We start from the raw sequence: 18,144 nt of genomic DNA, 5'->3' as shown, positions 1-18,144 counted from the left end.
TGATGACTCATTCATTTGAATCAGGTGTGTTGGAAGAGGTAAGCATGTAAAACATGCAGGGCAGGGGGTCCCTGAGGACCAGGATTGAAGACAACAGTAGAGAAACTAGCTACAGGTAAAGAAAGGATTTGACCCCAAACTAACTAGGAAACATACTACACTTTGGGTTTTGTTAGGTTTCCTCCCTAAATTGATGTGTGTGTCTGTCTGTGGAGAACAACCAAGTCTTTATACAGGGGAATCAATCAGAGATTTCATCTCCAGCAAACCAGTTCACAGTTAAACAACAAGGCTAACCAATCAGTGGCTGGTGGATTGGATTTAGGTCAAAGCTGTTTTTTCTCGAGTGCTGAAGATGGTTCAAACAATCGTCTTTCAGATAACAGATTGTAACAAAAGTGTTTATAGTAACCAACCTACTTCACATGTTGGACAGGGCCTTGTCATGTACAAACTGAACACACCAGTCCACACCATACACTCTGATCACCATGAGAAGGTACTTTATTGCATACAATAAGGTTATACGTTAAAGATAAATAATCTTAAGAAAATAAATATTTGAAACTATAACACATTTTATAAGCTTTGATACACGACTGTGTACAATACAAGAAAGGTCTTGCACAATATCTGATGACATCATAGTATTGTAGGTTAATGCTATGTATAGTTTAGAACAGGAAAGAAGGCAGTACAGGATATAAATACAGTAAACTCGACATAAGTATATTTGGTCAGTAAATAGCACTCTTCAAAACAACTCTTTAAATCCATCTCTTACTGCTACTAACCACTGAATTAGTGTCCAACATTACAGGTCTCTATATATACAACACACACACACACACAACACACACTCAACACACACACACAACAAACATTCACAGCACACACAACACACACTCACAACACACACACGCAAAACAAACATTCACAGCACACATCAATTTCCTTATCTACAATACGATACAAACTGGAAAATCTTAACTCACTCTGACATTCATAGAATGTCCAGTGTCTCTCACACTGTATGACACAAAGTCTCTGTGAGCATGCTAGCTCAAAGGAGATGTAGAGCTCACTGTGCCAGAGGTCTAGGTGTGGCGGCGTGCAGGTTCAGGTTCGGGGGGCCACAGTAGAGACCCTACTAACGTCAGGCGTTAGAGAAATTAAGGATACTGGTGTTCAGCATTCCTTGCGTGAACTCTCCAAATGAACTCTAGGAAAACTAGGCTTACGTAAACATACTGACCCTTATATTATTAAGGATGTCATAAACTCTGACCGTTATCTGTACTTAGTATGCCATCTGGTTAGCCTGGTAGGATCAGGTCAGGACTTCACCCTGGAAAGTTCCACTCCAAGACAGACACAACATACACACACACATACAACACACACACAAGACCTTTAGGATAAGAAGGAGTTCTTCAGACTCCAGACCTCAGACAACTTTGTACCGCGATCAAACTTGTCTTTGAACCCAACGACTCTGTGCCCTTCTTTTTTTAAATTGACTTAACACAGGACACCAGGGATTACTCCATAGCTGAGGCGGGGCCTGGCTGGGGGTCTCAGCTGAGCCGGTGCCAGGCTAACACCACCTTCTCAGGGTGGCTCATGCTGTCCCTCCACTGCTCTGATGCTGCCTGGGTGGAGCTGTCATACCCCAGCTCAACCTGACCAGAGAGGAGGAGAGGAGGGGAGGGGAGGGGAGAGAGGAACGTTATTGCACTGATTCTTAACTGTTTTCAGTCAGGCCCCACTTTCAAATTGAAAAAAATAAAGAGAAGAAAGATTTCCCACTTTTCTTTAAGACAGTCAGTTAGAGGATGTGGCATTGTGTAACATATTACTGTATGTTACAATCAGAGTCCTGTTACAGGTGGCACACACACACCTACAGTTAGGTGTAGCTCAGTGGAACATGATTTTACTACAAACATAGAGGTTGCTGGTTCAAATCTCCCCATGTACGTCACTTGGGATAAAAGCATCTACTGACTGAATATGTGAATGTTATTACGACCCCCCTCACCTGTCCAAGCAGGCGTTTCCTCCGCACGGAGCTACGGCTGCAGACCTTGATGTTGAGCAGGGAGCCCTGGTCCAGGATGGCCAGGGGGAAGTGGAATGCCTCCGCCCACTCACACTGCCCCCCTGTGGAGCGCAGCATCGGAGTCTTCTTCTTCATCAGAACCCTGCCCAGCTGCAGCAGCTCCACCTTCACAAAGAACCCTACAGCATACGGCACAAACACAAGAAAACTGGTGGTTACCAAATAAATAACTGTTGTTATGGATAAAAGAATCTGGCAAATTCATATATTATGTTATAGTTGTGATGGTGATGGTGGTTTACTTTAGTTGCCAGGGTCAACTAAAATTAGACCTGGGTTAACAGCGAATTAACCTCAAATATCTGGTAGCGACCCGTGCAATGAAACCATTGATATCAATCCCCTGAGTCGACTGTGAAGCGGTTCCTGTTCCACCTACCCTGGCTGAGGGGAGTCGAGGAGGCGGGCAGGTTCTGGGCGGACAGGATGTGGAGCTGCAGGCGTCCGCTGACGGGCTGGAAGCAGGTGGCCAGGTGGAGCTCGCAGTGACACACCTGGAGAGGTGGGGCAGAAACACAGCTGACAACATCTACGGCTCGCCGCTGATAGATGCTGTTCCGGCACCAGCACACTGGTGGCTTCTTATGTACTTAGAAACTCTGTTGACCTATTGCTTCAGCAAGCTCATCCCTGTGTACTTTAAGTTTTTTCCGAGGCCTTAATGAGCCATCTGTTGGATGATAGGAATGCAGGAAAAGATTGTTTGGTGAGTGTGCTTACTGGAAGCTAGAACTTTCTGCATACTTTCTGCAGCTCAACTCCTACACCGCCTCATTCTGTGGTTTAGTGTTCAAAGCTACTATCACCACTAAAACTATTCTCAGTGGAGTCTCCTGAGGGTTTTCTTCTTGATACTTTTACTTTTACTTTTTATCAGTTTATACTACAGAACCCAAAACTTCTATGGAGACTTAGTTTATGAGACCTCCATCGCATATTCAAATCGAACAATTACAGTTACGCTCAAGCCCATTATCAACAAAACCCCCTGTTTCCCGTTTGAGTCGTTTTGAGGTTTGACCTACTTTCCAGATTTAACATTTCCAGGATCCACAGCCTGAGATTCTGTTTCCTTCCAATAAACATTTCATCTCAAATGGATGGTAAATTGTAATTTTCTATTTTACTTCTTCCGCTTACGCAACAACAAAAAAGCTGGGGAAATTTCAATATTGACAGTGCGGTTGCCAGTCAGAGGCCATATATCAGAGGAGAAAGCACATTTTTACGAGGCGCACGCAGGCCTTTTCTGCTCTCACATTCAGCTCTGCAAGCAGAGAACTGATAAAGACTCATTATGAGAAGAACAACACATGGGCAGCGACACGTAAGGAGGGATAGCCAGGCTGGAATATCAGGCTGGGATTTTCCCACACTGACGGCATTTCCTTATGGTCGGACCTCGAGAGGAAGATAACTCAAGCCTAAAATTATCGTACTTTCACAAGGGCTTTGGTTTTCATTGGTGTTGTATGACTGGAACAATGGTCAAGGTGACTGAACGCTCCTCTCTTTTAAACAAATATGCAGGTCTTAAGCAGCTTGTTTGCACAAAGAAATGAGTAATCAAGAGCACGTCAAGGCATTTGCAGGTTTGTTTGGGCAGTGAGACGGAGAGAATGGCCAGAGGAAAGAATGAGACTTTATATTGTTGACACTTCCCAAGTATGAGAGGGAGAGAAAAGAGAGAGAAAAGAGAGAGACAAAGAGAGTAGATAGAGAAATGGGAGAGAGTACTGGGACATCTACGGAGGTCTTTCAGGGGTTCTGAGGAGAGAGTAGAGGAGAGAGAGGAAAGGAGAGAGAGGGAGAGTATGACACCTACGGAGGTCTTGGAGGGGGGGCTGAGGTGCAGCCAGTGCTGGGTCTCCTTGGGGCCCAGCTGGCGGAGAGAGAGGACGCCCTCGGCCACGGTGCGTCTCCTGGGCTGCTGCGTCTGCAGGCGCAGCACCAGAGCACTGCAGCGGAGAGGCTGCAGACGCACCGAGAACACAAAGGTCTCCATGAAGACTGGCTCCTGGGGGGGAGGAAGGGGGAGTGGGGGGGGAGGGGGAGGGAAATAGATGTGGAAGATGACGTGTGATTTATTGTCAGAGTGGTTGTTTACATAGCAACTTAGGATCCTAACAGTTTATGAAGTAAAATTAGTGAAAGATTTCTCATTCTACGGTACAGCTTAATCCATAGTCGCAATCAATGCCTTTTGTGACTCATCAATCTCATCTTAGAATCGTACATCTCAATTTAAAGTCTCTCAGACGCAGCAGGTCCATTATCATGCTAGTCAGACATGAGTGAGGACCACCGGACTACAAAACCCAGGGGGAGACGAGTCCAGCTGCAGCCCAGACAGAATCACCTCTCCCCGGGGTCATCTAGCCAACAGAGGGCCTCTCTCTGGGTGAATACAACAGAACCCCTGGTGAGGCCTCGTGTTACCTGGGAGACCTCCTTCACGGAGCTCTTAAACTGGATAGGCTTGGCCATGGTGATGATGCCCTTGACTCCGACCCTCTGCTGCTCACTGCTGTCCAGAGGAATGCTCAGGTCGGAACACTGGGAACACAGAAGAACACATGCTCAGGTCTGAACACTGGGAACACAGGAGAACACCTGCTCAGGTCTGAACACTGGGAACACAGGAGAACACATGCTGCAGGGTCCACCAGTCTGAGAGTCAAAGGCCCAAATCCCCATCTGTATGTTGCTTTTGATGAAAGTGTGCGCTAGACGAATCCCTTTTTACATTACATTACTTTATTTATCATGACATATAATCACAGGATGTTCAGTAATAGTTTAACCACTGAGGAAGATCTCTCTTCTGAGGACGGTTCTGAGACTTCCTGACAGGAAAACGTTCTCATTCCTCGTGGGTCAGTGTGCAAAACTCAACAGAGCAAGAGTAGCTGGGTTCTGGAAGCACAGAAGGCCCATTCAGGAGGAGGACCAGAGAACACAATGGCGGGGTTTGTCTCAGTACAAGCTTCCCTCCGCAGAACTTGTAACCGTACCTGCACTAGGGTGATCCACACCTGCTCCAGGGCTTCCTGGTAACTCACACGGACGCACACCTTCCCCAGCTCTCTCTCCTCCCCAGATAGGCTCACAGACTCTGGGGAAAAAAGGTTTCTATTAGGTTTTCTAAACATGCCTTTTCAACATTATTTCTTGACAGATTATTTGTTGGAATGCAGGATGGATACAGACCAATCCATCACGGAACGGTGTTCAGAATTGTTTTTTTGTTTTTTTTTATTGTGAAAAACAAGTTAATGGTTCTTTGTTTGGAGTGTTATCTACATTTAAATGCTGGACTGCATTTAAATGTAGATAACAATAATTACTTCCAAACATTTGGAAGTAATTATTCCCGGGGCCCTTTCACTGTTGCACAATGCAGAACTATCCCAATCTGGCTCTGTGGACCAGACCAGGGAGGTCTGGGGGGGACAGGTCTGGGGGGGGGGGGGGGGTCTAAGGGAGGAGGATTGGAAGGGGGCGGGTGGTCTGGGGGAGGAGGTGAAGGGGACTGGGGGAATGAAGAGGAAAGGGACTGGGAGAGATTTGAAAGTTTGTTTTTTAAGTTTTATTAATAAAAAATACTGTAGGAAGTGATATTTTTGATGATATGTGAGGGACATGTTTTTATGGCTAGTTACCAAGGCTACGGCTGCTCTCAGTGGAATCCTTCATGGACGACGTACTGCTCTGGACACTGGACACTGAGTCCCCACGCTGTAGACACACACACACACACAAAAGGTAATACACACACAGAAAGACAGACACGCAGAGAGAAACACACACACACCCTGTGAGACATCCGACAGAGCTGTACTCATTCTTCATGTGAGAGAGAGAGGTGAAGCTCTCTTCTTTTCAATGCAATCTCTATGTACAGCTGCATTTGACTGCTTGACAGTTTTCAAAATGGCCACAGGGTGGATTTGACTGCGAATATGGACGTGAAACATTTTTTTTAATCTACTTTGGAGTTAGTACCAATGTGTTTGACCAGAACACACGTTTGACAACTCCTGCACAGTAGCCTTTATGTACGTGGCACAACAATTTGGAGCACGCCCACCCTGTCCAGACAGATCCCTAAAACGACACAACAGTGTAAACCATGCGTCAGACCGCTATTGGACAGAACACAAGACCGTCCCAGAGGTCAGAGGTCCAGTGAGAATACCTATCGAACAGTCACGTTAATTTATCAAGTGTTGATAACAATAAGGATTCGATATCATGTAACAAAACCCGCTAAGAATACCCCGCCCAGCTCAGCCCAAACACAGGCCATTGTCAAATCTTCAACACTAGACTGATTGATGACCACTTGATTTAACACAACCAACAAAAGGTTTGTCCACTCCTTCACACACCTCAGAGGGTGGTGGAAATAGCAACAAGTGACGCACAGCGACTGAGACGGCACCTCGACAACCAGGTGTTTGAGCGAGAGGGCAGGTTTCTGCTTCATCGAGGTTGGGCAGCAGAGGGGATCTAGGAGGAGACGGCTAACGTTCTCACCTGCATCTGACCAGGAGAGTTGGTCAGGTCAAACATGGAGCTGCTGAGTCTCTGTCGACCATTTTTCAGATCCCAGCCTGTGTGGGAAAACATACGTTTTCAGCTATCACAGTTAAAACACAGCTAGTCATAATATGGCTATTACACAGATCTTATGTCTGAGGATAGCTTATTGAAAAACTTTTTGGAGGATATGGGGGTGATAATAGTGACCCATTGTTGTAAAAATACTTTTTTTTAAATTGTAAAAAAATACAAATTTCTCCATCAACAGCCAGTATGCTTTACCACATACCTGAAGCATGGGGGATTGAGGTCTGGTCTCTAGCGGTCCCTCGGCGGCCGGCCCCGGGGAAGTCAGGGTTGTAGACGATGTGACTGGAGGCCGACAGCTCGGCCTTCCTCTCTGCATATGTGGTCCTGGCTGTACCTGCACAGCAATCACATCAGCACACGTTAAACTAACGAGGGCTCTTCTCTTTGCAGGTGTAACATTTCTTTTGGCAATTTTGGGGTGTTACATAACATAGCCTACTTAAAAACATACAAGGCTACGTCAAGATACATTTTTTTTAAGTGCGTCCTCCCAAAACTTCCAGAATATAAGAATTAAACATGACCTTAAAATGTGAAAGAGTTGATTGATGGAAACATTTAGATGTATTTACCCTCTAGCCCCTCGTTGGGGTGGCGTGAGCCCCGAGGTTGGACGTAGGAAGGCTTGAAAGTGGGGAGCACGAAAGGAACGTCTTTACCATCAGGAGGTAGTTTGGACAGGAGGTAGTCCTCGGAGACCCCGACTCCTGTCCGTGGACCGTAGGGTCCCCCAGCCGCAGAAGCCCGGGCTGGCGGCATCCTCACTGTGATCTCTTCAAAGGGGGGGAATCCACGCCACAGCATAAATAAACTCAGTCTGCAAATGTGTCGTTTCTCTGGTAATCATTTGAGAATGGAATTTAATAATTCACCTTGGGTCTCTTTCTCCTTGCCTAAAAAGCTCTTGCAGCAGTTTTTGATGCATTCCAGCGCCATGCTGAGGAATATCGAGACGAGGGTTGGAAGATAAAATAGATTCTCAACAGTCAACTGTTGAATTTAAGGAAAACATGACACCATTGTAATAATAATAACAATATCTGGCTATGGTCCTTCAGATAAAAATTTTATTCTTAGAAAACGACAAAATCATATGACCAAGTGACTCGGCAACTTGAGTGTTCAAGTGCATGTTGATAAGAATAGGCTACACTAAGTGTATAGACTTTAGTTATCTTACAAACTCTAATTTAGACGTTACATGGCCCATCAACTAATTCAACTCTTACATACCTGCGAGCTTTCCCGTCTTGGAAGAAGCTAAACAGGTAAAACAGGGACCGTGTATCAAAGCGCTTATTCCAGTTACGCTCCTCTAGTAACACTGGGTTGTCCTTCTTTGTGCCCGTCGGTATCAAGGCATAGCCTATCTGAAGTGTGTTCTAATGTCTCTCTCTCACTCTCTCTTTCTGTTTGCTTACTCAGAGGTATATACGGATCACCACGTATTACCGAAGGCCCTACGTGATTTCCAGTACAAATACCGCATGCTTCCTTCTTTAACACAAAAAACACAGATCATCTTTCATTACTCCTCTTGTCTCAAGTCAACCACAAGTATCTAGTTTCACATGTACAAAAACAAAACTTGACAGAAATAATGCTCATTTCACAGCTTTCAGGTCCAGTACATATATTTATTTTACTGACCAGGCTCACTTGAAGTTCTCATTGAAGCAGAATGTGAACACAAAATCTTTACTAACCCTGCTTTATTCAAAAAAAATTGTAAAATGGCGAATCATATTATTAAACATGAACCCAGGTCATCCCTCACTTGCTTGGGGATTGCAGACATCTCTATAACAGGAATATGCTACATTAAAGTGTACAACAATGCTCATCTAAGCTTTCTGTTACGCTCTCAAAGTTTAATACCAAGGAGAGCAGAGCGGTGTGGCTCGATACAAAGTTTAGAAACGATATTCCTTGATGGCTTGATAAGAAACACAAGAGACAAGCCGCTGCTACGTGGTTTCACTAATATGTCAACTCACACGTTAATAGCTTGTTTCACAGCTTCTTTAAAGCATAGAAAAACCCACAGAAACGACAGTGATGCGAGTACATAACAGACAAACGGCACACATGACAGACGTCATACAGACAGCATTGGTTTCATGGAACATAGTAACAGTCAGTCTTTAGGTCTGGCTGCTGGAGAGTTTGGTGTCAGGTGGACTGAACCAGACAGCAGTTGTGTCCTCCAAGCAGATGAACGTCAGTCAACCTTGACGAGATGAGTGATGGTGATGACAGTCTCAAACACCCAGACCAAAAGGTGGAAGGTGTAATACTGGGAAGAATGACAATGCTAGAATCCATAAGACATGCTGTATGATAGGTTGGGGGACAGGCAGTGGATAATGGTGTACGGAGTATGAGGCTCTCCAGAAAGGTAATACTGTGTGTGGTGGAGCTTGAGGCTCTTCAGAAAGGATGCTCGGAGACGTATATCGTGAGCCGTATGATGGAGCTGCCACGGAAGTTGATGACGTTGTTGACAGTGACCATCTCCAGGTCCAGGACGATCTCCTTAGGGCCCGTCAGGGGCCGGGACAGGACCAGCGTGGCGCTGACGTTACTGGTTTGCTGCGAAACATGAGGAGAGGAGCGAGAGTGAAAGAGAAAGAACAATGGTTATCTTTCATATAGTGTTGATACAAAGTATCGTCCCTGCCATTTCCACGAAGAACAGGTGTGATGGTGACGCAAACATCAAACACAGCTCCCTCGAGGGCAAACAGAGTTTTAGGTACTCCATATCCCATCTGCAATCAGAATCTCCTCTGACTGCAGTTTCCAGAAAGCTGCTCCACCTCCTCCCCTTCACACTCCTATGGCCCCACCTACTGGCCATGCACCTTGTGTGCCTCCCCACACACACCAGAGGGACGCCTCAGAGTGCAGTCTAGGGAGAATCAACACTACACAGGTGGACAGGTGGTCGGTAGGTAGAGGCGCGGGCTGGATTACAGTAGATCATAATAACAATTACCCCCTTTTCCGCAATTTCTCCTCGAGGATGAATGAAGTGTGATACATCCATACATCTATCCACTAGGGGTGTAACGATACACTCAGCTCACGATTCGATACGTATCCCGATACTGGCGTCACGATACGATACGTATCTAGATACGTTGAACCCCCCAGAAAGAAAAAAATAATAATTCTAATCAACTTCAAGAATGTATTTTTATTTGAACTTCTGTATGTTAAGTAACAATGTTTGTGTACAACAGTGGTTCTCAAACTTTTTACACCCCGTACCACCTCAGAACATATTTGACTCCAAGTACCACCATTATGACCGACGTTACAGTAGTAAGCCTACCCTCAGGGAGGTGCACAGGTACAGGCTAGTGTTGCCCGGGCAACAACCTGTTTGCCCTGATTGGCTGATCTGCCCCTCTGGACAAAGAGGCTAAATAAACTTTTTTTTGTGGCTGCATAAATACGATAAGCCCATCATCAGTAAAGTTAAATGGCGATATCATCCAGTTCTGTGTTAATTTATTTTGCCACCATAACGTCATTGTTTGTATTCGCACGCCGGTGGACTGCGAGTGAAGGAGGAAATCCCTTACACTTTCACGTGACTTTGAAGTAATGGAGATAATGACAAATGACCCTGTGAATAGTAAAAAAATAAATATATATGAACTTGTGTCTTGGATAATGTGCAGCATCAGCTTGTAACGTTTGCATCACGTCGCGCTACCTTGCCTTATAATCATGCTACTTTACATGAATCAAAGCAAAGTAATAGCCTATACAGCAGCAGCAAGCTAACATAGCTACATTATGTCCAGTCACTGTGGTATAGTATTGTAATAGGAACCCGGGAACAGTTTGGTCCTAGCGCGTGCCAACATTTATCTTTGTTTCAAAGCTAAAATATTATAGGGAAGGCAAAACGTATTTAAAATCACATTTCAATGATATCATGGTTAAAGTATTTAAATATTTCTGAGATTCCTCTGCGTATCACTAGAAGGGGGCACGCGTACCACAGTTTGAGAACCACTGTTTTATATCAGTCGAAGTCATTTTGCCGTGCTAGGCAACTGCCCAGTTCAAGCTGTGAATGCTCAATGCTGTGTGTAGGCGAGATGCAGGTGCAAGATAGGTAGCTCAACCAATAGGATAAAACGAATGTAATATTGAAAAAATATCGTCATGACTCCACGATACATATTGTTAAATTTTTGTACCGCAATGTATTGTACCACGATATCTTGTTACACCTCTACTATCCACCCATCCATCCGTACATCTATCCACCCATCCATCCATCTATCCACCTATCCATCCATCCGTACATCTATCCACCCACCCATCCATCCATCTATCCATACATCCATCCATCCATCTATCCACCCATCCATACATCTATCCACCCACCCACCCATCCATCCATCCGTACATCTATCCACCCATCCATACAAACATCCCACCGTCCCAGAGCGTCCCAGCCCTGCTTCCAGGGCCCAGGGGCCTTAACCTTACGTACCCTCATGTAGAACTCTCGGCCCTCGTTGCCCGTCTTGATCTGGAAGATGTAGAAGGCCCCGGGGTAGCGCGTGGTGGCCTGCATCTGGAAAATGTCTGCGGGCACGCTGCGGCCCGACGACAGGTCCATGTGGCGGTACAGGACAGTGAAGGGCCTGTCTCTGCAGGCAGGGTTCTCAGCTGAACACATACACTGGCTGGGGGGGGGGGGGGGGGGGGGGGGAAGAGGGGAAGGAAGGAAGAGGGGAGGGGGTGAAGTTAACGCCTCGGATCAATATCGGACGAGCGTTAGCACCAATTAGAATCACATATATCACAGTGAAAGCTTAACTTGACCCCAGTGGTTTCACTAAAGGATGGTTGTTATAGGACATATTTCAGGGTGACCCGAGAGATGATGGATACAGTTTCATAGTCTCTCATACATGTATGTAAAAACTGAAAGAGAATTCTCCTCACTTGTCACTGAGCTCAATGTAAGGCTGTTCACATGTTAAATGATCCAGGCATGTGTAACCTCCCTGGAAATTGAAACATACTTGTGCTGTTGTACAGGTGTTGTTACCAGTGTCACATTCATTGAAATCTTTAAAATCAAACACACAACAATTAAAGTCCGTTAAAACAACAACATCACCATCATCATCATCATCATCATCATTCAAATACAACATCAGCATTAGCTTATGACACTAATGATATCCATTAGAGTTAAAAATCTAAATCATCATTAACAACTTCAGCCACCGTATTACCAAATTTTTGTTGTTGATACAATGTTTTCTAGAGGTCTAGAAAACATTGTATCAACAAGCAAAGACCAAAACACAGATGACAGAAAGAATCCTGACATTGGATCATCAGACCAAACAGCCAAAAGCACATTCGGGCCTACACAGGAAGACTCTTTAAATGTCCATCTGACTTAAATCTGACTTTTTCTTTCTGGTATCACACGTAAACAGTTTTCATGATGAGGCGTCAGGTGGTGTTGCCGTGGTTACCTTCACAGCTGCGTCCGTCCTCGTAGACGTAGTAACCAGGAGGGCAGATGCAGGAGAAGGACCCCGGCGTGTTCACACATCTGTACTGACACAGAAACTCAGAGAAGCTGCACTCGTCCAAGTCTACAGGCGACGCAGAACACCGTTAGCACCCCAGAAGATATTCCTTTCCATTTAGCAGACGCTTTTATCCAAGGTGATTTTGGGCAAAGGTGATTGAACCTGCGGCCTCTTGATTTGGCATTGAGCGCTCTACAACTCCCCCACCCCCCAATCACATGACACCCTGATCACTCGGCGGCATCGCAGAGCGCTTCGCTCTCGTCATGAACACAGAATGCTTTCAACACTTCACATCCCATGTAGGAAATGTAAAACATGTCTGACACAGTAAGCGATACAGTTAGAACTGTGCACTTCTGAGCCTTCATTTTTCTACGGTCTGGACTCTACGTACACCATTTCAACAGTATGTTGATTTGGATAAAAGCGTCTGCTAAATAATAAAATAATAATAAATGTAAGGTACAGTATCCTTACCGATACAGGAAGTGCCGTCGGACGCCAGCTCGAATCCCTCGTCACAGTTGCACATGTAGGATCCATAGGTGTTGAAGCAGCCGTGCGTGCAGGGCTCTTCCTCACACTCATCCACGTCTGGGGGCGTCACAGAGTCATCCTCACCATCATCATAGTCATCATCATCCTCAACATAATCATCCTCATTATGCACATTCTGTACTTACAGGTTTGTGATGTCACATTCTGCAGTGCTTAGAAGTTAGTGATGTCACATCCTGCAGTGCTTACGGGTTAGTGATGTCGCATCCTGCAGTGCTTAGAGGTTAGTGATGTCACAATTCTGAAGTGCTTAGAGGTTACTGATGTCACATCCTGCAGTGCTTAGAGGTTAGTGATGTCACAATTCTGAAGTGCTTAGAGGTTACTGATGTCACATCCTGCAGTGCTTAGAGGTTAGTGATGTTTGCAACCTGAGCAGGTCATGCTATCTGGGTTGTGGATGAAAACAGGGTTGCAGGAGCAGTGTGCATGTGTGTACCTGAGCAGGTCCTGATGTCTGGGTTGAGGATGAAGCCAGGGTTACAGGAGCAGGAGTAGGAGCCCGGTACATTAGCACACAGCTGCTGGCAGTATCCATAGCGACACTCATCGATATCTGCTCCCACAGGTAAGTGACAGGGGAAAGAGAGAACACTGTTTCATTCCACAGTATATGTGTGTCATACACAATGAAATGATATAGTCATGTAAATAGTATCAACAACAATACAAAACATTATACTTGGCTGTTTGTGGTGACATGCAAACACACACACACACACGTGGATAGTGAGTGACGCTCACCCTGGCACTGCCCCCCCACCAGCCAGTAGCCTTCGGTGCAGGAGCAGGTGTAGCCCCCCGCCGTGTTGATGCACACCTGGGTGGGGTTACACTGGTGCGACTCCGCCTCACACTCATCGATGTCTGGAACAGCAGCACACAGGAATGGCCGTCAGAGGCGTGTGTGTGCGTGCGCGCACAATGCGTACGTGCAAGAGGCTGTTTTGTGTGTGTGAGAAGGTGTTTTGCGTGTGTGTGTGTATGTGGGAGGGTGTGTTGTGTGTGGGTGTGTGTTGGGGGGGGGGGTGTGAGGGCAGGTAGGAAGGTCATCATCAACACTGCAAAACTGTAAAGACTTGTACTGACTGTTCCAGGTAGTCTTCTTGACCCTGTAGTATTGAATGATTATCAGACCCCTATCTCACACTCAGCATATTTACTTCCAGTTCAAATATTTAGAGATAAGAGATCCGAGGCTGGAATTCCACCAGCTTCCCTTCAGCGGTTCACACACTCCTCAACAAGTGGCACATTTCCTTATGTGGAAATCACACATCTGAATTCCAAGCTCTGTTTATGGTTCTCAGACAGTGAAGTCACCAACTCAGAGACCCGAAGCGAGGGTCTGAAGTCAGTCGTAGCGTTTGTTTGAACAGGCGGCTGAGTGTGATAAGCCCTGATAGAGTGTTAGTGACTGCTGGCCTGGCCCCAGCCTGGTCCACTACCAGGGCCCGGACGAGGGCCAACAGCAACACAGGCCAGCACCTGCTAGCGGTTAGCAGCTCCAGCCCCGTCTGAGGCAGGAGAGCATGTGCTGCACATGTGTGGCCAAACCCCAGGGAGTTCAGCTGGGTCTCGCTCTCTGGGAGCGCTTCAGTTCAGCTCCTTATAAAGGCAGCTGGTTTGGCCTGCACTGGGCCCCACGCAGGGATGATGAACCCTGGAGAAGAAGACATATGTGGGAAGAGAGAGACTCAAAGAGCACACGTGACAGAAATGAAACAAACGGATAGATTTCTGTCATCCAAATTCAACTCCAAATAGCCCCATGGGTAATTTACACTTCTTGAGTGAAACTTCAAGTACGGTGTCTTAAACTGTGCTGACCGTTTTTCCCTCCTAGTAATATAACTCTTCTGCATGGTCATGAAGGCCAACTACTGGAATCAACAGGAAGTTCTCACAGCGTCAACAGTTTCAGTTGATGCAAGGGAAGACAGATGTCATGCCACTCTGCCAGACCAAAGAAACTGTTGATATTATTGGAAGTGGCTCTCCAGAGACTAGGAGACAAAGCCAGGTTTGTACCAGGCGGAGGCAGGGAGTCTACAGCCCAACTCTGTCACTCAACGACTCCTTACATCACCTCTCTCTCTTACATGCACACACACAAAAAAAGCTTCTCTCTCTCTCTCACTGTGTCTCTCACACACATACTGTATATACACAGGTTTGTAGGCCAGTCTCTCCTAGTTCCTCCACACTGGTTTGTGCCCTGCCAAAGCAGTTCAGATCTGGCAACAAATGACTTCATCCCTGCCTGATGGGCCTTGCAGATGGCTGAAGAGCAATCCTGTGGTTTCCCCAAACAAGGCTTAGGGCAAATCCTCTGAGTGTTTCCAACCCAATAAAAGTCTGAGTAGGAATAAGACTTACAGGAATGATATCTGCACAAATTACAATAATACAGGTTGGTCAAGACAGAAACATTAAATACTACCATAACATGTTTGTGTGTTCAAACCAGCAGCTTGTAACCAGGTGAGCCCACAGTCTGTGGTTGCTAACACTACAAGCTAAAACATAATAAGTTTAACAGAATTGGAACCAACATTGAAGGGTTTGCTACAAAACAAGCTTACCAAATAAAATATCTCATTAGTAATAAATAAAATGTAGTTTGGTAGCTGATTTGATGTGAATAGTTATAAAAGCTTATGTTACAGATTAACTACTAGTATGACTGTGATCTATGAGATCAGAGACCAGTGGTCTGTTGTTATCTAACCAGACAGGGCAGTGTGACCCAAGAGTGGAGCAAGAGGTAGAGAAAGGTAGAGAGAGGTAGAGAGACGTAGAGAGAAAGAGTGTTAGAGAGAGGTAAATAGAGAGGTAGAGCAGAAGAGAGAGGTAGAGAAGTATACTCAGCGAGGTAGATTGGTAGTGCGGTAGAGAGAGGTAGAGTTGTACAGAGAGGTAGAGTAGTAGAGAGAGGTAGAGAGCTAGAGTAGTAGAGATGTAGCGAGACAAAGAGGGGTGGAGAGAGGTAAAAGAAGAGGCAAAGAGAGTAAAAAAGATGCAGATGCAAAAAAACCTTGAGAGTCAGAGAGAGTTAGAGAGGAGCAGAGAGAGGAGGGGAGGCAGAGAAGACATGAGGCAGGAAGAGGAGAGGAGACAAGAGAGAGACAGAGAGGGGGGAGGCAGGGAGAGCAGCTGGAGGTTAAGGGGCTGTTGACATCAGTTGAAAGCAAGCACAATTGATGCCTTGGACCTCCCACTGAGCCACCTCTACCGATGAGCAGAGCAACCCCTTTCCAGCCAGGGGGGGGTGGGGGGGTGGGGGGGAGACATACAACGGCCTACTGTACTACCAGCTGACACTCAACAGGGAACAGACCAACTCAGACTGGAGCAAAGCAAGAGAGCTAGGCCTGGACAGTAACGCAATAACAGACTGCAGTGTGATGAGATAAACACCCCACCGTGCGGTCAATGCTATGCGCGGTATTCACGACAACACATTCACTTCGAAATTGACTTAAAACCCACCATTGCTGCTGCGGTTTCTGCGAGACCGAGTTTTGTCAGACATCCAAGCCGCCAGCTTTATGATTTGCCTTTAGTATCGTCTTGGATTTTAAAGGGTAGGCTATTGATCTACTGCGTTGGAAAACGACGCAGATTAAACTTTTTTCCAGAGCTAAGGTGAGCAACGTAGGATGGAAAAGAGTTAGACCCATCAGGTTGATACAGTCTTTGGATTCCTGACGCAAAACAAAGTTGACAGCACACTCACCATTACAAGTGCCATCCTCTCCAAGTGTGTATCCCAGGATGCACGGCGCGGAGCGGCTGACTATCGGGTAGCTGGGTTCCACGGGCCCTTGCGGCGGTGGACGAAACGTGTCGGGGGGGAAACCCGCCGATGTGTCAGGGTAGGCCGGCTCCGGGAGTGCTGGTGTGTCGGGTCTGGCGTAAGGCTGGCTGTAGAGGCCCCGCGGGATGCACAGGTAGCCGCCATTCTGATTGACGCAGAGCATGTCTCCTCGACAAGGCAATGGTACCGTGCGGCACTCGTCCACATCTGAGAAATAGAGAAACAATAGAGAAAGGATACTACATTATAAATAGGCTACTACAACTAAATAGGTTTGGATAAAAAACATAATTATTCAGAAACACAGGCTGCTCCATTCAGAAAAGCATTAGGGCACAGACTTTACAAGAACTGTGTGATATCATCTTCAGAAAGACTCTGTATTCAGAACAGCTGTAAGGACACATAGGAGTGAGGTGACCTTACCAACACACACCCTCGCTCTGCGGTCGTAGGCAAAGCCTTCTGTGCAGGTCTAAAGGAGAAACACCAATAGGCTCTTTAACTGACCGGTCATGGCAAACACACAGCCCTAAAAACAACCTAGAACACATTAATGTTGCTCCTTTTCCAGTGGACGTGACCTAAAAGGTGCATATCCACTCACTGCTGCCCAATCACTGAATGAATGAAATCCATGCACACAGACTGTGTGAAGGTTTTACTGAAATAAAGTCATCTTACCTGACCATTCCCATAGCTGATACATAACAATGTAAATACGAGAGCTGTCAACATTCTGAAAATTGGAGCAAAGTTTCAGTTCAAAATCTATTCCAAGATTAGACAAAGTTTAAAAACAAATGAGCTAACATTGCACTCCATAGTGAAAAGATTCCACTGTTTAAATATATCTTTAAGATTCAGAATAGGACTGCGATTGGAGTCATAAGAAAACTCGCATAGTTGTAGTTCCTAAGAAAACTAAACTTTAGTCACTTCAGTGATGAAGCAACCTAATGAAGAAGCCACGCATTGTACTGACCTGGAGTAAGTCCAGACCCTAACACCGCGTACGTCCAAAAGCATTATGTATTCTCTTGATCACTCCCGAAAGAGGGACTCTCGCGACCCGTAAACTCCCCTTGATCTTCTGGCTACTATAGCGAACGTGATATGCCAGTGCGCATGTGGCTCTCCCCAAACTCAGACTATGCGCCTTTACGCGAAAGTCGACACCAGGTTCTGATTAACCGCTGTCTCGTCGACCTGCAACTTCGGTACATTGACCAATTGTACAAGGAATGTCTTTCAAAACGAACTGTTCTATGTTTTCCGTTCTCTGTCGGCTGTACAGATTGCTTTGCGTTGCAAATTAAGGGGGCCCCGAGCACTTTGACAACAGCTGGATTCAATCACGGAAAGACAGCCCCCTCGAACGGAGGCGCGCGTAAAGCTACCCCAGAGTAGTCGGAGGGGGCTCATGT

The 18,144-nt window shown here is 46.0% G+C and overlaps 2 protein-coding genes across 3 annotated transcripts; both read right to left on the bottom strand.

Annotated features, from left to right (window-relative positions):
- Positions 1-486: 486 nt before the first annotated feature.
- LOC134026503 (tandem C2 domains nuclear protein) lies at positions 487-8,238 on the bottom strand. Of its 2 annotated transcripts, none has more exons than XM_062469323.1 (12): positions 7,991-8,238; positions 7,630-7,747; positions 7,330-7,530; positions 6,957-7,091; positions 6,662-6,738; positions 5,785-5,860; positions 5,137-5,237; positions 4,562-4,678; positions 3,948-4,139; positions 2,502-2,616; positions 2,042-2,241; positions 487-1,682 (listed from the first exon to the last, which is right to left on the bottom strand). In XM_062469323.1, exons 2-12 carry the CDS (start codon positions 7,691-7,693, stop codon positions 1,578-1,580), a joined length of 1,383 nt encoding a protein of 460 aa, XP_062325307.1. In that variant the 5' UTR covers positions 7,694-7,747; positions 7,991-8,238; the 3' UTR covers positions 487-1,577. The 2 variants fall into 2 exon arrangements, with proteins under 2 accessions (XP_062325307.1, XP_062325308.1); XM_062469324.1 differs by having other exon boundaries at positions 7,630-7,694.
- Positions 8,239-8,373: 135 nt separating this feature from the next.
- fbln5 (fibulin 5) lies at positions 8,374-18,071 on the bottom strand. Its single transcript, XM_062469322.1, has 11 exons — positions 17,703-18,071; positions 17,402-17,456; positions 17,144-17,192; positions 16,637-16,924; positions 13,642-13,764; positions 13,337-13,453; positions 12,817-12,933; positions 12,277-12,399; positions 11,732-11,858; positions 11,274-11,469; positions 8,374-9,349 (listed from the first exon to the last, which is right to left on the bottom strand). The coding sequence occupies exons 1-11, from the start codon at positions 17,744-17,746 to the stop codon at positions 9,188-9,190; spliced, it is 1,401 nt and encodes a 466-aa protein (XP_062325306.1). The 5' UTR covers positions 17,747-18,071; the 3' UTR covers positions 8,374-9,187.
- Positions 18,072-18,144: the final 73 nt, after the last annotated feature.

This window comes from Osmerus eperlanus, chromosome 9, assembly GCF_963692335.1.
Source record: "Osmerus eperlanus chromosome 9, fOsmEpe2.1, whole genome shotgun sequence".
Taxonomy (NCBI): domain Eukaryota; kingdom Metazoa; phylum Chordata; class Actinopteri; order Osmeriformes; family Osmeridae; genus Osmerus; species Osmerus eperlanus.
Note: the sequence above shows the minus strand (reverse complement) of the source record. Positions and strands in the feature narration are given on the sequence as shown.

Bases quoted from the DNA above. Each gene is read 5' to 3' on its own strand.
- LOC134026503 (XM_062469323.1), bottom strand. From the start codon at position 7,693: ATGGCGCTGGAATGCATCAAAAACTGCTGCAAGAGCTTTTTAGGCAAG. The intron at 5,861-6,661 runs GTGAGAACGTTA...GTGTGTCTACAG, and splicing joins ACTCTCCTGGTCAGATGCAG to CGTGGGGACTCAGTGTCCAG. The intron at 1,683-2,041 runs GTGAGGGGGGTC...CTCTCTGGTCAG, and splicing joins GGAAACGCCTGCTTGGACAG to GTTGAGCTGGGGTATGACAG.
- fbln5 (XM_062469322.1), bottom strand. From the start codon at position 17,746: ATGCTTTTGGACGTACGCGGTGTTAGGGTCTGGACTTACTCCAG. The intron at 17,457-17,702 runs GTCAGTACAATG...TCCAATTTTCAG, and splicing joins AGGGTCTGGACTTACTCCAG to AATGTTGACAGCTCTCGTAT. The intron at 11,859-12,276 runs GTAACCACGGCA...TTGATTTTAAAG, and splicing joins GGACGGACGCAGCTGTGAAG to ATTTCAATGAATGTGACACT.